This window comes from Theropithecus gelada, chromosome 16, assembly GCF_003255815.1.
Source record: "Theropithecus gelada isolate Dixy chromosome 16, Tgel_1.0, whole genome shotgun sequence".
NCBI classification, from domain to species: Eukaryota; Metazoa; Chordata; class Mammalia; order Primates; family Cercopithecidae; genus Theropithecus; species Theropithecus gelada.
Window position 1 is genome coordinate 60370620 of NC_037684.1, and position 17106 is coordinate 60387725.

Genomic DNA, 17106 nt, shown 5'->3' on the forward strand with positions numbered 1-17106 from the left:
TACCCAGCTAATTTTTGTATTTTTAGTAAAAACGGGGTTTCTCCATGTTGGGCAGGCTGATCTCGAACACCTGACCTCAAGTGATGTGTCCGCCTTGGCCTCTCAAAGTGACGGGATTACAGGTGCCCGCCACCACACCCAGCTAATTTTTGTATTTTTAGTAGAGATGGGGTTTCTCCATGTTGGGCAGGCTGATCTCAAACTCCTGACCTCAAGCAATGTGCCCACCTCAGCCTCTCAAAGTGCTGGGATTACAGGTGTAAGCCACCACGCCCGGTCCTGGAATTGGCTTTAAAATACTTTAACAGGAAAAAAAAAAAAAAAGGAATAAACTAAGCACACATTACAAAATCTTCCTAACTGCTGAATCTGGGTAATGGGTACATGAAGGTTCAGTGTGTTAGTCTCTTTACTTTTGGTTATGTTTAAATTTTTAATTAAAAAGTTTTTTTATAAAAAGAAAGAAGTCCCTTTTCAAGTGAAGGAACTTGTAAAGAAAAGGCTTCGTGGTGACGGTCATTTGAGACATACCCGTAGGAGTATTTCTTTGCTGCATAGCATCCATAGCAAAGATCAAAGTCATCGCAAACATTGCAATTCATCCTCCGGCCTATGATCAAACCCTGGCAGTGGTCACAGGTGAACTCCATGTTGACCATTTCATGGTCGTCTCCATGGCCCTCAGGCTTCACCCCACCTGGGGAGAAACAAAGCAGCGTGAGCGGATAAGGCAGAGGGCTCCTAGACCGGCTAGTTTCCAAACCCAAACCAATCGCAGCGCCAGGGCTGCTCCCAGGTGACTGCTCAGGGATACAGGGCCCACAGGCATTCTCTGGAGACACGGTGCTCTGCCTGGGTGGCTCGAGGCATATGAGTGAGATTCTTGGCACAGAATTTCTTGGCAATGGTACAGTGGGATCAAATACATTATCAGGACTGCTGTTTGGTGGAAACAAGTCTACATGTTAATTTGAGAGCTGTCTCCTATGACCCCTCCACTAACAAAGAGCAAGCCTCTCTTGATGTATTCCTGTTAACAAGCACTGGGGACTGGTCAGGACATTTGCTCTTCTTTTTTCACTCCAGAATCACAGATGAAAACAGACTTCCTAAATAAATAAATAAAGGGCCAGGCGTTGTGGCTCACGCCTGTAATCCCAGCACTTTGGGAGGCTGAGGCAGGCGGATCACTTGAGTCTAAGAGTTCAAGACCAGCCTGTGCAATATGGTAAAACCTCATCTCCACTAAAAATACAAAAATCAGCCACGTGTGGTGGTAGGGCACCTGTACTCCCAGCTACTTGGGAGGCTGAAGCAGGAACATCCCTTGAACCCAGGAGGCGGAAGTTGCAGTGAGCTGAGATGGCGCCACTGCACTCTAGCCTGAGTGACAGAGTGAGACCTTGTCTCGAAGAAAAAAAAAAAAAAAAAAAACCAGACCCAGACTCAGTGCGTGAGAGAATAACAGTCATGAAAGAGATGGACTGCACTGGTCTTCTCACACTAAGGCCCTTGGGCCCTTCTCACTCTAAACTCTGTCATGGACCCTGCAGAATGCTCCTCGTGCCTGGCCCACTTCTGTTCATTCCCACCGCCACAAACCCAGTCCAGGCTCCCATGCCCGTGTGAATACTGTGACTGATTTCCTAAAGGAGACTCTTAACACGGATAGAACCACCTTCCTCTAGCATAGCTCTTATCATGTTATTAATAATACCGACTTCAAAAACCTTCCCCTAGGCCAGGTGTGGTGGCTCACGCCTGTAATCCCAGCACTTTAGGAGGCCAAGGTGGGCGGATCACGAAGTCAGGAGATCGAGACCATCCTGGCTAACACGGTGAAACCCCATCTCCACTAAAAAATACAAACAAATTAGCCGGGCTTGGTGGTGGGCGCCTGTAGTCCCAGCTACTCGGGAGGCTGAGGCAGGAGAATGGCATGAACCCGGAAGGTGGAGCTTGCAGTGAGCTGAGATCTCGCCACCGCACTCCAGCCTGGGTGACAGAAGGAGACTCCGTCTCAAAACAAAAACAAAAACAAAAACAAAAACAAACAAAAACCAAAAAAACCTTCCCTGCTGTCTCTAGACTATTCAAACTCCTTAGCCTAGTATCTTGGGGTCCCACAATCAGGGCCTACCTGTCTTAATCCAACACTTAGTTGGGCAAACACTTCAGCATGTCCATCTAAACTCACTAGACACTCCTGTCCCAGGGTTTGCCATGTCCTTGATGGTGACACCATCCCCAACGTTTCCTACACATCATCCAGTTCTAACTTTCTTCAAAGACCAATTCTCATTCCACCTCCTTCACAAGCCTTCCCCGCAGCAATGCTGCTACTGCTTCTAAACTTCTCTAGAAACAATCTGTACCCTCATTTATAACTCAGCACACACATTTTTGTACTGGAACAGACATTCTTTTTTTTTTTTTTTTTTGAGATGGAGTCTCGCTCTGTCGCCCAGGCTGGAGTGCAGTGGCCGGATCTCAGCTCACTGCAAGCTCTGCCTCCCGGGTTCACGCCATTCTCCTGCCTCAGCCTCCCGAGTAGCTGGGACTACAGGCGCCCGCCACCTCGCCCGGCTAGTTTTTTGTATTTTTTAGTAGAGACGGGGTTTCACCATGTTAGCCAGGATGGTCTCGATCTCCTGACCTCGTGATCCACCCATCTTGGCCTCCCAAAGTGCTGGGATTACAGGCTTGAGCCACCGTGCCCGGCCTGGAACAGACATTCTGTGGATCTGTCCAGTCTTCCTGCTGGACTGTATATGGTTCCAGGGCAAGGGCTGTGTCTTTTACCGCTGGGCCACGCACAAAAAGGCCACTCAGGTGTGGACTACTGTGGATCTGTTTTACCTCAGCACCTACAAGTCAAGTGTATGAGAGGATTTTTGAAGCTTGCTTGTGTGTGTGTGTGTATTTTGCTACATGTAAACACTGCATGATTCAGAAGCAAACACTATTTCCTGAAAACTCCATTGAACATACATACATTGGTCCCACGTGTTTATTAAGTGGCTACACCCAGCATGATAGAAGAAGGAAGGACGACAGATATTAGGGCTGTGGAGCTTTTCATCTAGTTGAGGAGATAAGGCTCATGTTCACCAGGAAGTCAGAGAAAACACCACTGGGCAGTATTTTTATTTAGTACACTGAGAGTTTTTAAAAATGACAAGATCATAGAAATTAGAAATGACTATTACCTTTGGATACGGCATACTCAGTTCATGAAATTTACCTAGGAAGCAAGTTTTGCAGAGATCCATGTCGCTGCACTGCAGACACCGGTATCGATGCCAGGGGGCAATCTCATCACACCCATCACAAGAGATGTCCACATTCAACAGGTCACAGTAGCGAGCAATAAACATGTGCATCTGTAAGGCCAAACAAATACAATTAACTGATAGATTTTCTAAGGTGGCCACAATTCACTCATCAATTCCTCCATTCAATAGGTACTGAAGATGTTCCAGGCATTGTACTGGGTGCTAGGATTTGATGATGAATAAGCTCCTCAGTGTCTAGCTGGGAATTCTGTCAAGGAGGTGATGACCATTTAGTATGACCAGTGCTTTCACAGGAAAATTCAGGAGGCTTAGGGAACAGAGGACTATGGCTACCAATGGGTTTTCTGAAGGAGATAATTCCTCAGCTGAGACCCGAAGGACAAACAGGTACTAGCTGGGTGGGGATAAGGGAGGTGGATATGTCAGACAGGAATAGCAAATCTGAGAGCGAAAAGGGGACCAGAGATGGGTTTATGAACTTGGTACGACTCAGTGTGTAGAATACAGTACAGAGGGGAATAGTCAGACGAAGAGAGAAAGGTTGAACCACAAAGCGCCTTTCAATGTTAGTCTCAGGAGTTACAGACTGTTTTTAAATAGAAGAGTAATGTGACCAGACTGGAGTGCTCTAATGGTTCTTCCGGAAGCTGAGGAAAGAATGGATCAAAGGAGGCAAGCCTGGATTTAGGGAGACTGACCATGACCAAAGCGTGAAAGGAACCCCATGGCACATCATAAGGGCTGGGACTGAGTAGTAAGCGGGATGGTGAAAGGTGCGTAGATCTGAGGTGTTGAGGCAGAAGGCGGAAACCCTGGTGACTGACTGGATATGGGGATCGGTAAAAGGGAAGAAAGTTTCTGGCTTGGGTACTTGATTGGACAATGGTAGTGTTCACAGATACTACAAAAGGAGTATTGTCCCTGGCACTTAGAGGCACACTTTCTGCAGGGATAGTCTGGGTACTATTTCATGAGCAAACAAATTGCTTTACTGGAAAGTACTTGGACTACAGTATCTTTTCTCTTTAGGGCCTGGAAATGATCAAAATCAGTAAGTCACCATACAGTAGACCAGAGCAAATGTGCCAAGTCACCTTAGAACTACAGAATGACTCCCAAAAGGTATTAACATATGAGAGAGAAAAAGCCACAACGGCCCACTTGGCAAGCTCCATCCAAGCACCACCGTGGTGCTATGTGAACAAAGTGGTTGGCACATAGTAGGCACTCGATACTTAGAAAATGAATGAATCTGAGGCAGCAGATGCTTGGCACATGTGGTAGTGATGGATGTCACACCTGACGTGGAGATGGACAGAGTGGGCTATCTGAGCCTGTGCCTTCGCACATCTGAATCATGCAGCTCTGATGCCCTCTCCATATATACGGCTGCTCCCATGCTCACCAGGCAGCCTTCTGATGGAAATGTGGCTTCCCACGCTGCTTGTCTACAGGAGGAGAATGTGCTGCCCCAAGGACACTAGAGCTCAGGCCCTCCAGCAATTCTACTTCTCACTGTAAATTAGTAAATTGGCACCTCATATTGTACATCAGCTTTAAGAGTCAATTTTCCAATGAGTCTAGTTCTATGGCAGGCAGCCACTCTGGGTGTGGTCAAATCAGGATTTACAGCCCCTCAGGTTAAAGGTTAAACACCAGACGCTAGGGCAGTGGTTCCCCGTTTTGGCACCAGGAACCAGTTTCATGGAAGACAATTTCTGCACAGGACCGGGTGAGGGATGGTTTCGGGATGAGATTGTTCCACCTCAGATCATCAGGCATTAGATTCTCAAAAGGAGAGCACAAACTAGATCCCTCGTGTACAAACTAGATCCCTCGCATGCGCAGTTTATTGTGGGCTCGTGCTCCCGTGAAAATCAAATGCCGCAGCTGATCTGCCAGGAGGCGGAGCTCAGCCTCCCTCGCTTGCCCGATGCTCACAGCCTGCATTCAGCTGCATTCAGCGGTTGGGGACCCCTTTGCTAGGGTATTGAATGCCACCTGCAGCCCTCTCAGGCAAGAGTCTGCCAGCACCCCCCCGGGCAAACTCTCCTCTCCAAACTCCTAGCAAATCACTTCAGAGTACTCTAGTTGAGAGGTCTTACTTTCCTCTGCTTCTCTGGATCTTCCTGGGCTATTTTTTCATACCAGGCCTCAAACATGCCATCCTGACACTCATCCATCCATTCTGAATTCTGCTTGGCATCAGCAAGCTCATCTTCTTCACTCCACTGGCTGAAAGAACATAAAGAGAGAAAAGCAAGCCTCTCCCAATCACCAAGGAAAGTACTGGTTAGCAGACTCTGTATCTATGGGTCTATAATATTGGGCATTTTTCAGCTTCTGAGAGGGAAAGGTCAACTGCTTTTCAAAGCCCCTGGATTTGTCAAATATTTGGTAGATACATGCCAAGAAAGAAGGAGAAGCCCTTTCCAGAGTAGACTACAAGGGACAAGAAATTAAGAGTTTGAAGGCTGTACCACATGGCATAATTCCACTGGACAATCATTTATGGTGAACCTACTATGTGCCAGGCACTAGGGCCAAATAAAGTTAGGTGTTTTTTGTTGTTGTTGTTGTTTTAAAGTCTGAGTTAGACACGCTCAGCATATCCTGGTGGAATCAGTATGAGAAGGGAATCAGGAGACACCGTGACTTCAGCTCTACCACCAGCTACTGTGAGACCTTGACAAGGGACTCAGCTCTGGTCCTCAGTTTCCCCATTTCAGATGCGATCAGGTGCATTCAGAGTGGCATGGCCATAGACAGTTTCCTCACTTCAAATAAACAGCTTCAGGGAGATAATCTTATAAGCTCCTTTTGGATGCAAAATGATAAATTTCCATAATTTTGGTTTACAGCTTGTTTTAACAATCAGAACTTTAAACAGAAAGAGATTTGCTTGACAGCAAATACAAAATATTTACCAAGCTATAAATACACATTCGTTCATTCATGCATTCCAACAAAATGGTTTTAGGCCTATGCTCAAGCTTTGGGCTAGGTGCTATGAGCGCTTGCTGTAAAGGGCGTGCTTCCTTCCCTGAGGACCGTGGCATACAGGGAGACGAAACGAGAAACCGCAAGCAGGCCCACAGCCAAGAACCACAAGCTGATGCCCCCCAGTGCTGTCCCCCGTCTCTGCCATCGGAGCTGTAACAGTGAGGCAACGGCTGAGGTTCATGAACTAAAGAGACAGCTCTAATTCTGTCCCCTTTTCCCTTGGAACAGCTCTCCTGAGAGAGTGGAAACTGTCCCAGAGTTGACTCATTCACTTACTTTCTCCCAGTTCTCTCCTCTTAGTGCATTCCCTCTCCCATTCTCTTTCTTTTCTACACATGAACGGCTGCAAATAGGGAAGTGAACTTGAGTAGAGTGGAGAGATACTGGTCAAATTGAAGGAAAAAAAAAACCTTCATACACGATGTTTTTCTAACTTAGGTCCTTACAATGTGCAAGAAGTTAAGAGTGGCTAACATCACACATACATGTAACAAAAATTATGGAAAAGGATTTCCCAATTCAACAAGCTATACTAAGATCACCAAAATGCAGAGGATTCTCGGCCTCGGAGCTCACGAGACCACCACCACCAATGTACACAGCTCTACTGCACGTCAGATGCTGTTCTAAACGCAGAAATATATAACTCAGGTATTCATCACAGCAAGCCTCAGAGGCAGCACCATTGATATCTCCAGCTCTGAAGATGAGGAAAGTGAGGCACAGAGGGATTATATGACTTGTGCAAGGCCACTCGGCTAGGATGTGGCAAAGCCAGGAAATGACACAGACAGTCTAGCTCCAGAGTCTGTGCTCTTAACGACCCCCACTATGATCCTTGCGTTTCATAACCTACATTAGAAACGGCAGAGCGCAGGACCATGCTCTTACCTGATCACACTGTCGTGGACACTTATATTTTCCTGTGACATTTTCATGAGGAGATCTGGTAACTGAATATCAACAAAGAAGGCGAGATCACTGGGTTCCCAGCCCATATCCAAAAGATGAAGCAGGGCTGTTTGAACACAGGATAAGGCAGGCAGCAAGGACCTAAAGGGGCCATGAAAGTGACCGTTAGCAGAGCTGCCCATTACCAACAGAGGCAACAGAGGCAACAGAAGCAATTCAAGTAGATGATCCGGTTTGCAATTGAAAGCAGAAGGGAACTTCACATTGCTGGTTTGGGTTTCTTTCAAATTCCTCATACTCCACACAAACATTCTTCAAAGGTTAAGCAAAAGAACTCTGAAAGCTGTAAGGTAAGGTTTCCACCCTGCCAGGACCACCATAGCAGTGTCTTATGGTAAAGAACTGAGAAGTAAAAATTAGCTCCTGATAAACTGCAAGATCAGGGCCAGTTCCAAATTAGCTAAGGTGATGCGGTTTAGATTTACAGAAGAATCCTTTTATTCAAGGCTTATGTCTAAACCGTTTACTAAGAGGACTGGGAAATGGCGTGATACTCCAGTTTCTAAACTGCACATAATACATAATAGACTGGCTGGGCGTGGTGGATCACGCCTGTAATTCCAGCACTTTGGGAGGCCAAGGCAGGCAGATTGCTTGAGCCCAGGAGCTCAAGGCCAGCCTGAGCAACATGGCAAAATCCCATTTCTACAAAACATAAAGAAAATTAGCTGGGCATGGTGGCATGTGCCTGTAGTCCCAACTACTCAGGAAGCTGAGGTGGGTGGATCGACTGAGCCTAGGAGGTCCAGGCTGCAGTGAGCCACAACTGAGTCACTGCACTCTAGCCTGGGTGACAGCATGAAGCCCTGTCTCAAAACAAACAAAAAAACCCCTAATATACCAAAACAGAAAATAATAGGCTATAAATTCTTAGAAAAACCCAGACTCATCCCTTAAAAAGCAAATATACACACCAGACAGGAAAAGGACTGGAAGAAAATATATGAATAAGTCAACATTAGTGATTAGCTCTCTAGGTGATAACATCAGAGGTTATTTTTATTTTGTTCTTTGTGCTTTTTGGTATTTTTGACACTGAACATATGTTTCCTTTATAATCAGAAAACAATACATTTTTTTCTCTAGAAGTGATAAAGTTATCCAGTACCTGTCATTTAGGCTACTAAATCCTTTAACTGCTTTGACCAAAAACAGAACAAGTTGATAGTAAGTGTCTCGAATTTCTTTGTGTAGGTCAGCACCACAGCCTTCCAAGTGTCCAAAATAACTAGAAACAGAGGAAATCACTGATTCACTTAATTGCCAGAACATCCTTTTCTTAATAATAATCATGATTTCTTACATGAAAAAGAGCAAGTGGTAGTAAGATGAACAAAGTGGCACAGGCACTGAAGTAAATACACATATAATACCTACAGAAGGTAAAGCACAGAGCAGCGAGTGAATCCATTTGACTGGGTCAAGAGTCACCCAGAAGCATGGAGATGAGATTATTTATCTTCTCTGTGAATATAAACCCGCCCCTCCCACCACTACCTGGATGCCAGATACTGTGTTAAGCATTTTTCACAAATTTAACTCATTTGATCCTCTCCACACAATCATGCTCACCCCTCCGCCTCCCTTCATGGGTGACTCTGGCACCAACCTCACTGTCTTTTCTACCATGATCCTGGCCATCTTGGTGACTTCAGCATCCATAAAAATGATGTCTCCATTCCTTTTTCCCTCAATTCTCTGCCATCTTCATCTTCAATGATCTTCTCTCCCACGCCCTTAGCCATCCCAGTTTGATGGTCATTTCCTGGACCTTGCTATCACATGCATGCTGACACCATCTCTGATACACTGACGCCAGAGCACCCTACTCTGACCCCAGATTTCCTGCTCACCCAGGTAGGACTCCAACAGCAGCCCTTTCTTCAATACCAACGGGCGGCAGCCCAGGATGCTGCCTCATGTTCACCATCTACTACTCCCGCCACGCTTTCTCTCTGCTCCCTTCTCAGCTTAGATTCCATGGCCTCTAATCATACCTTAGCAAACACCAACTCCCGTGTCCCTTCCTTCCTCCATGTACCTGCCTGAGAAATCTTATACCTACATCAAAACAGCTGAATATCGTGGAGGAAACACCACACAACCAAGCTGACTAGTATGACTTTCAATTTGCAACTGTAACGATCAAACAAGCACTCAAAATTGTCAGGCAATTCAGTAGACTGGCTTTCTCAATTTTCATTCTATCTAAAGCCTTCCCATAGGCCGGGCATGGTAGCTCATGCCTGTAATCCCATCACTTCGGGAGGCTGTGCTGGGAGGATCAATTGAGGTCAGGAGTTTGAGACCAGCCTGGCTGTAACAGGGGGAAGGCCAGTGTCTAGTAAAAATACAAAAATTAGCTGGGCATGGTGGCACACACTTAGGAGGCCAAGGTGCGAGGATCACTTGAACCTGGGAGGTGGAGGCCGCAGTGAGCCAAGATGGTGCCACTGCACTGCAGCCTGGGCAACACAGCAAGACTCTTATCTCAAAACACAAACAAACAAACAAACGAAAAAACAAAACAAAACAAACCCAACCCCCTACCCCCACCAAAAAACCCTTCCTGCTTCTCCTTATGCCACTGCTACCTCCTCCTCATCCTTCCATTCTCTCCAATGACTATCCTTACATTTTTTTAGAAGAGAAACTTAGGTATCTTGAGAAAGAAAAGTAACAATCACATAGGATTCCCTTACCTTTGCACCACCAAATATCTACCAGCCAACTTGCGAACACTGTGTGTCCTGATTCCCCCGCTACTACAGACAGAGCCTCCCTGGTTCAATCAAAGGCCAATCTCTCAACTTATGCAACTGGTACTGCAAATTATCCCCTCTCTTCCTGCATTAAGCTTTCCTTATCACTGACTCATTCCCACCAACATACAGAAGTCCTCTTATATCTCTTTAAAACCCTCAGTTGACCTCACATCGCCTTCCAAAAACTTCCCCATTTCTCTGCTCCCTTTGAGGCCAAATTTCTTAAACTAAATGTCTGTAGTCTCTCTCTCCATTTTATCACCCTCATTCTCCCTGGCCTTTTGGCCAATGGTTCCAGTTAGACTGCTGCCAAACCCAGTGTGTTTTTATCTCTTTTGAACTCTCACATCAGCATTTGACACAACTGATCATTCTTATCTTTTTTTTTTCCCCAGAAAGGGCACTCACCTGACATTCTTCTCTCTTCAGATGCATTCTTCTCTTGACTTTTGGGACAACAGCATCCCCTGGTTTTTGATCTACCTGACTGGCCACTGCTTCTTGATCTCCTTAGCTGACACTCCTTCCTCTGCTTGACTTCTAAGTAAAAAAGTGCCCCTAAGGCTCAGTCCTAGGCCCTTTCTTGTCTATCTTTGCACTCTTTCTAGGAGGTCTTATGGCTCTAAATGCCATCTACATGCCAACTGCATCCAAATTCTATCCCTAGTCCTGACTTCTTTCTTTAACTTTAGACTCTGACCGCTGTTTTCTCAATATCTTTACTTGATATCTTTACAAAAAAGCATTTCCAGCTTAACATGGCCAAAACAAAACCTCTGATTTTCACCCCAATCTGCTTCTTCCATACTCTTTCCCTCAGTAAAATGCGTCACCAGTTACTCACTCTCAAATCCTAGGAATTTCCCATGATTCCTTTCCTTCATTTACCCTCTCCATCTTACCCGTCCATAAGTCCTGACAATTCTACCTCTAAAATATATTCTGAATCTCATCCTTTTCTCCCCACCTCCAGTACTACTCTGTGGTCAAACCACCATCATCTCTTGCCTGGACTACTGCCACAGACTCCTAACTGCTTTTCGTATTTCCACTCCTTTTCACACAGTAGCCACGGGCACCTTTTGTAAATATAAAACAAAGTGTCATCCTCCTGGGCTTAAAAATCTCCAGTGGTTTCCCAACTACAACTCGGTATAAAATTGAAATACTTTATGGTGATAAGGGTCCTGCCTTTCTGACCTTATCCCATCTCATTTTCCCCGTCACTCAGCCACAATCGTTTTCTCTCTGTTCCTTGAACTAACTCCCCACTCTGGAGCCTTTGCACTTTTCCTTCTGCCTTCAAGGCTCTTCCCTCTGATCTTAGCTGATCATTCACCTCTTGGCTTTCATCTCCTCAGCCTGCCTTCCCTGATCATCCAAACTAGGTCACTGTATTAATCACCACATAACAATATCACTATCTGGTATTTTTTCATTTATTTATTTTTTATTGTCTCTCTCTCAATACAAAATCTGCCTTGTCCACTGCTGCATAACTAACACCCAGAAGACATTCTAGCACACTAGACACTCGAAAGAGATTTATTGAGATAATCTTAAGAACCACCTTTGAGGTACTCAGATTAATATCATTTCTGTAAGCCTTATATTTAGCTCACAGCTTCCAGGAGCCAAATGATGCATGAGTACATGAGGAATGCAATTCTCACCATCTGGTAAAGTAAAGCTGATCAACTCACCAGGAGGAATAAACATGTTCCTGGCCATTACATATTAAAAGGATATAACCCATCTTTCCTTGGAATGAGAGAATTAACCAAAAGTGTACATTTGTATCCTACATAGAAATGACGCAGTTATTAATTTGAGAAGACAATCAGGATTTATTTACAATGATCTTTGCTGTTTTCCTTGTGGACCTGTCCTTTGTACTTACTTGGTAAAATCTTTCTGGCAGGTCAGAAGCTCCAACAGGAAAAGTATGAAAGGTGGATGGAAGCAGTGGGGCTGCCCAAGGGATTCTGCACAGTACTGAGTTATCCTCAGGACGTCCAGGATGCTCTGGGCCTGGGCTTTCCTCAGGGAAAGGACCTTCACAACACTGGAGACACAACGCAAGTTAGGAACACCCAGGAAACTCTTGAGCTGGGGCAGAAGGAAAACATCCCCGCCAAAGCCCTGATGCCATATATCAAAGAGGAAATAGTACTGTGAGGTAGTGGAAACGCCATGTAGGAGGAGTACCAATACCTGTTTACTGTTTTTAAGTCATCACTCAGCAGCACTACAAATCAGTTCATGCGAACTGTCCAGAAGTCCGACAACGCATTATTTAACTTAATTAATTAAAAAGGAACATTGATATTTTCACTTTCCACAGAGACAAAGCCTTACTTCTTAGGACAGGAAATTCCTCACTAACTTAAACATGCAATACTTCCAGAGATGTAGGCCTACGAACAAATAGTTTGTTGGAAAATATCAAATCCTGGCTGGGTGTGGTGGCTCATGCCTGTAACCCTCTGATGCAGAAAGATTCCTTGAGCCCAGGTATTCAAGGCCAGCCTGGGTAACATAGGGAGGCCATGTCTCTAGAACATACCAAATCCAAATTTCTCCCTGGGTTAAAATAAGACAAATTTATAAGTGGCAGCTACCCAAAAAATGCTTCCTTTAAAAATTCTAATGGTATATTCTTGAGATATACTTTATAAACAGTATAATGTATAAATCTTACATGAAAAAATATCTTTTTTTTTTTTTTTTTTTTTTTAATTTGAGACAGTCTTGCTCTATCACCCAGGCTGGAGTTAAGTGGCATAATCTTGGCTTACTGTAGCCTCAACCTACCTGGCTCAAGTGATCCTCCTGCCTCAGCTTCCCAGGTAGCTGGGACTATGGGCATGTGCCACCACACTCAGGTAATTTTTTTTTTTTTTTGAGACAGAGTCTTGCTCTGTCACCCAGGCTGGAGTACAGTGGTGTGATCTCGGCTCACTGCAACCTCCGCCTTCCAAGTTCGAGCAATTCTGCTGCCTCAGCCTCCCGAGTAGCTGGGATTACAGGCGCCCACCACTACGCCCAGCTAATTTTTGTCTTTTTAGTAGAGATGGGGTTTCACCATGTTGGCCAAGCGGGTCTCGAACTCCTGACCTCAGGTGATCCGCCTGCCTCAGCCTCCCAAAATGCTGGGATTACAGCTGTGAGCCACTGTGCCCAGCCCCAGCTAATTAAAAAAAATTTGTTTTGTAGATGGCGGGGGTCTCACTATGTTGCCCAGGTTGGTCTTGAACTCTTGACCCCAAGTGATCCTCCCACTTCAGCCTCCCAAACTGCTGAGATTATAGGCATGAACCACTGTGCCCACCCAAAAATTACTTCTTTAAAGAAAAAAAAAAACATCAAAAATTTTCTTGAATATTCTAAAACAAGTCTTGATCTATCCTAAATATCATTTGCTCGCTTTTCACATTTCAAGCCTCTGACTAGACTGGGTACCTACGGCTTAAAAAGAGAAAGTGCCGGGAAGGTAACAACTGGCTTACCTCCTGTGCGAGAGCGACTGATCCTTAATGAAGTCCATGACGTCCTTCAGCACAGGGTATTTCTCTTTCACTGTGGGCACCAGTCTGGCCTCCTCCATGGATCGAAAGGAGAGCAGCCGGAGCCGCCCTCGGGTGAAGGGAGGCCGCCGGGTGGGTGTGGAAGGTGACAAGGGCTCTTCAGCTGTGGCAGGGGACACGTCTGCAGCAGGAAGGCCGCTGCTGGACGGCAGCTTTGGCTGGGTGTCCAGGCCAGGACTCCGATCTCCTGTGGCAGGGGTTGCTGCCTCAGTGGGAGATACGGAGGCTTGGAAATGCTCTTCCACCACAGAGCTTGTCCTCTGGCGCTTGTCGAGTGGCTGGAGATGATTGGTTTCGTCGGCAGTCTCCAACTTGTCGCAGCTTTCTTTTGAACGTATGCCCGTGGGCAGAAATTTTAGTAATAGAAGACTCTTCTCGATACACTCTTTTGCTAGATGCAAACAAGAATCGTAATTGAAAAAAAAAAGTTAAAATTAAATTTATTGCCTACTTCTGGAGAAAAAATAATCAAGTTAAAAATCACAATTTAGGGCAAGGGACAGCTTCATGAATAAAGCGATATAGGCCTGGTGTGGTGGCTCATGCCTGTAACCCCAGCACTTTGGGAGGCCGAGGCGGGAGCATCACTTGGGGTCAGGAGTTTGAGATCAGCTTGGGTAACATGGTGAAACCCCATCTCTATAAAAAATACAATAAATTAGCCAGACATGGTGGCACACGCCTATAATCTCATCTACTTGGGAGGCTGAAGCTGATGGATTGCTTGAGTCTGAGAAGTTGAAGCTGTAGTGAGTCGAGATCATGCCACTGTGTTCCAGCTTGGGCAACAGAATGAGATACTGTCTCCAAACAAACAAACCAAAACACAAAAAAGTGATACACATGTTTACTGACAGAACAGAAGAACAGAAGCAAATTTTATCTCATTACAGAAATCAAAATCTCGCCAGGACTATCAGCACACTTTAAAAAAAAATTTAATTGTAGATGTTTTTCAAGCACGTATATAGAAAAAAATACCATGAGGACCCCTCCATGTATCTGTCACTCAGCTTCAGTAATTATTAACTCAGGGCCAATCTTGTTTCACCCCCACCAACTCCCCGCTCCCCGGATTATTTCCACGCACATTCCAGCACCACACTATTGTATCTGTAAAAATTTTTGGCATATTTCTCTTAAAAATATATGAGTTTTAAAACATAACACAACCATAATATTTAAAAAATAATAGTAATTCTTTAATTTCACTGAATATTCAGTGTGAGCACACTTTAAAATCATAACAAGGCCAGGTGCAGTGGCTCATGCCTATAATCCCAGCACTTTGGGAGGCTGAGTGGGAAGATCACTTGAGGCCAGGAATTTGAGACCAGCTGGGGCAACAAAGCAAGACCCCATCTCTAAAAAAAAAAAAAAAAAAAGGCTGTGTCACCCAGGCTGGAGTGCAGTGGCACGATTTTGGCTCACTGCAAGCTCCACCTCCCGGGTTCACACCATTCTTCTGCCTCAGCCTCCCAAGTAGCTGGGACTACAGGCGCCCACCACCACACCCGGCTAAGTTTTTGTACTTTTAGTAGAGATGGGGTTTCACCACGTTAGCCAGGATGGTCTTTCCTGACCTTGTGATCTGCCCACCTCAGCCTCCCAGAGTGCTGGGATTATAGGCGTGAGCCATCGCGCCAGGCAAAAAAAAATTTTTTAATTGCTTAACAAGCGGGAATACAAAGAGGAAAAAAATTAGCCAGGTGTTGTGGCACCTGCTTGACGTCCCAGCCACCTGGTAGGCTAAGGTAGGAAGATTGCTTGAGTCCAGGAGTTGGAGGCTGTAGTGAGCTATATGACTGAACCACTGCACTCCAGCCTGGGAGACAGAACAAGACCCCATCTCAGAAATGAAAAAAGATGTAGCTCAAAAAGCACCTGATGCCTCCTAAGAGAAGTGATTAGAAAGATGTTCCATTTGGAGCAGGTCAATGAAAAATTACTCCTCTTTGGGATTTTCTCTATTTATGATACATCCTTGCATACTACATTTAGCACCTCTATTACTTTCCCTAGGTCAACACAGCCTTGATTGAGATAATCTAGAAGGTGAGCCATTGGTTTTCCAGGCTCTGAAACGAAAACAGAAGGCTCAGGGACAACGGCTGGTATGAGCACACTCACCCAGGCTCTCAGGGTTCGCCTCAGTAGCTTCCGAACGATGTTTTTCTTCTGCTTCATTCCCCAGGCTCATGAGGGACTTCTGCTTCATCTCTAACTAGGGGAGAATTTGAGCCACATCATTATGCTGTCCAGGCAGGGAAGCAAGGACAGCCATGGCAAACTACTTCAAAAGCACACAGCATGGAGACCACAGAGTACTTTATGGTTGTATCATGTAGGAGGGGTTTGTAATACCCACAACCTTATTACTTAAAAATTTCTAGAACACTTGTGCTGCAAGGAGCTTTCTCTAAAGCCCATCTAGTACTGATAAAGCAGCAGCTGAGATCTAGAGAAATGAAGAGTCTTACTAGGGTCATAAACCCAGTCCGCTGCAGTGTGAACCAAAATTTCATCCCTATTCTCCTCTGAATGAGGGGACAGCGCTACGTGATGCTGAGACCTAAAACTGTCCATGGTTACCCAGTATCTGAAGCGATGCTATTCCTCCAGCTCTATGGAGTTCCAAGAAGGGATGTAAAGAGGGCTCAATTAAATCCTGTTTCCTCTATTTTCAACTGCCCAGACTATAGTTTCAAGGGTTCTAAATTATTTTATATCTACTCATGTCACTAAACTTTAGCTTAACAAAAATCCTAAAGCTATACTCTTGAGAAGAGAACAATTCATCTTAATTCCATGATATCATGGTAGAAAACCTAAAATACACCAAAATCACATGCAAAGGAAAATCTTACCATCCATATTCGAATCCCATCTGCCAAGGAATAAACCTGGGCAAACTCATCACTCAGCGCTATTTTGCCTCCACTGTTGACTGGGGAAAGAAGCAGAGACAGAGATTACATTCGGGTAACACAATTCACTACTGCAACATTAAGCACAAAAGATGTGAATCTCCTGAAGTACATAAAAAGGCCTCCTGACAATCACACACTGGGGATGGTAAGAGCGATTTAGGGAAAAACAAATACTCAATTAAGCCACAAATACCTGTGTGGGTTCTTGTGTTATTTCAAACTAACTTTTTTCAAACTAATAATTTCTAAAATGGAAATAATTTTAAAAGTGAGTAAAATATTAAAAGATATAAAAAATACTAAAAGTGGCCGGGCGCGGTGGCTCAAGCCTGTAATCCCAGCACTTTGGGAGGCCGAGACGGGCGGATCACGAGGTCAGGAGATCGAGACCATCCTGGCTAACACGGTGAAACCCCGTCTCTACTAAAAATACAAAAACTTAGCCGGGCGTGGCGGCGGGCGCCTGTAGTCCCAGCTACTCGGGAGGCTGAGGCAGGAGAATGGCGTGAACCCGGGAGGCGGAGCTTGCAGTGAGCTGAGATCCGGCCACTGC

General features: G+C 45.1%; 1 protein-coding gene across 1 annotated transcript in view; it reads right to left on the bottom strand.

The window, feature by feature from the left end:
- The window catches only part of ZZEF1 (zinc finger ZZ-type and EF-hand domain containing 1), a 143076-nt gene that overhangs the window by 49637 nt on the left and 76333 nt on the right, over window positions 1-17106 (bottom strand). The window contains exons 27-35 of the mRNA XM_025362949.1: window positions 16491-16570; window positions 15754-15847; window positions 13546-14014; window positions 11937-12101; window positions 8380-8499; window positions 7191-7352; window positions 5402-5531; window positions 3245-3383; window positions 532-697 (exon numbers count right to left, since the gene is read on the bottom strand). Coding sequence (XP_025218734.1) covers window positions 532-697; window positions 3245-3383; window positions 5402-5531; window positions 7191-7352; window positions 8380-8499; window positions 11937-12101; window positions 13546-14014; window positions 15754-15847; window positions 16491-16570 — 1525 coding nt within the window. The remainder of the gene's footprint in view (window positions 1-531; window positions 698-3244; window positions 3384-5401; window positions 5532-7190; window positions 7353-8379; window positions 8500-11936; window positions 12102-13545; window positions 14015-15753; window positions 15848-16490; window positions 16571-17106) is intronic.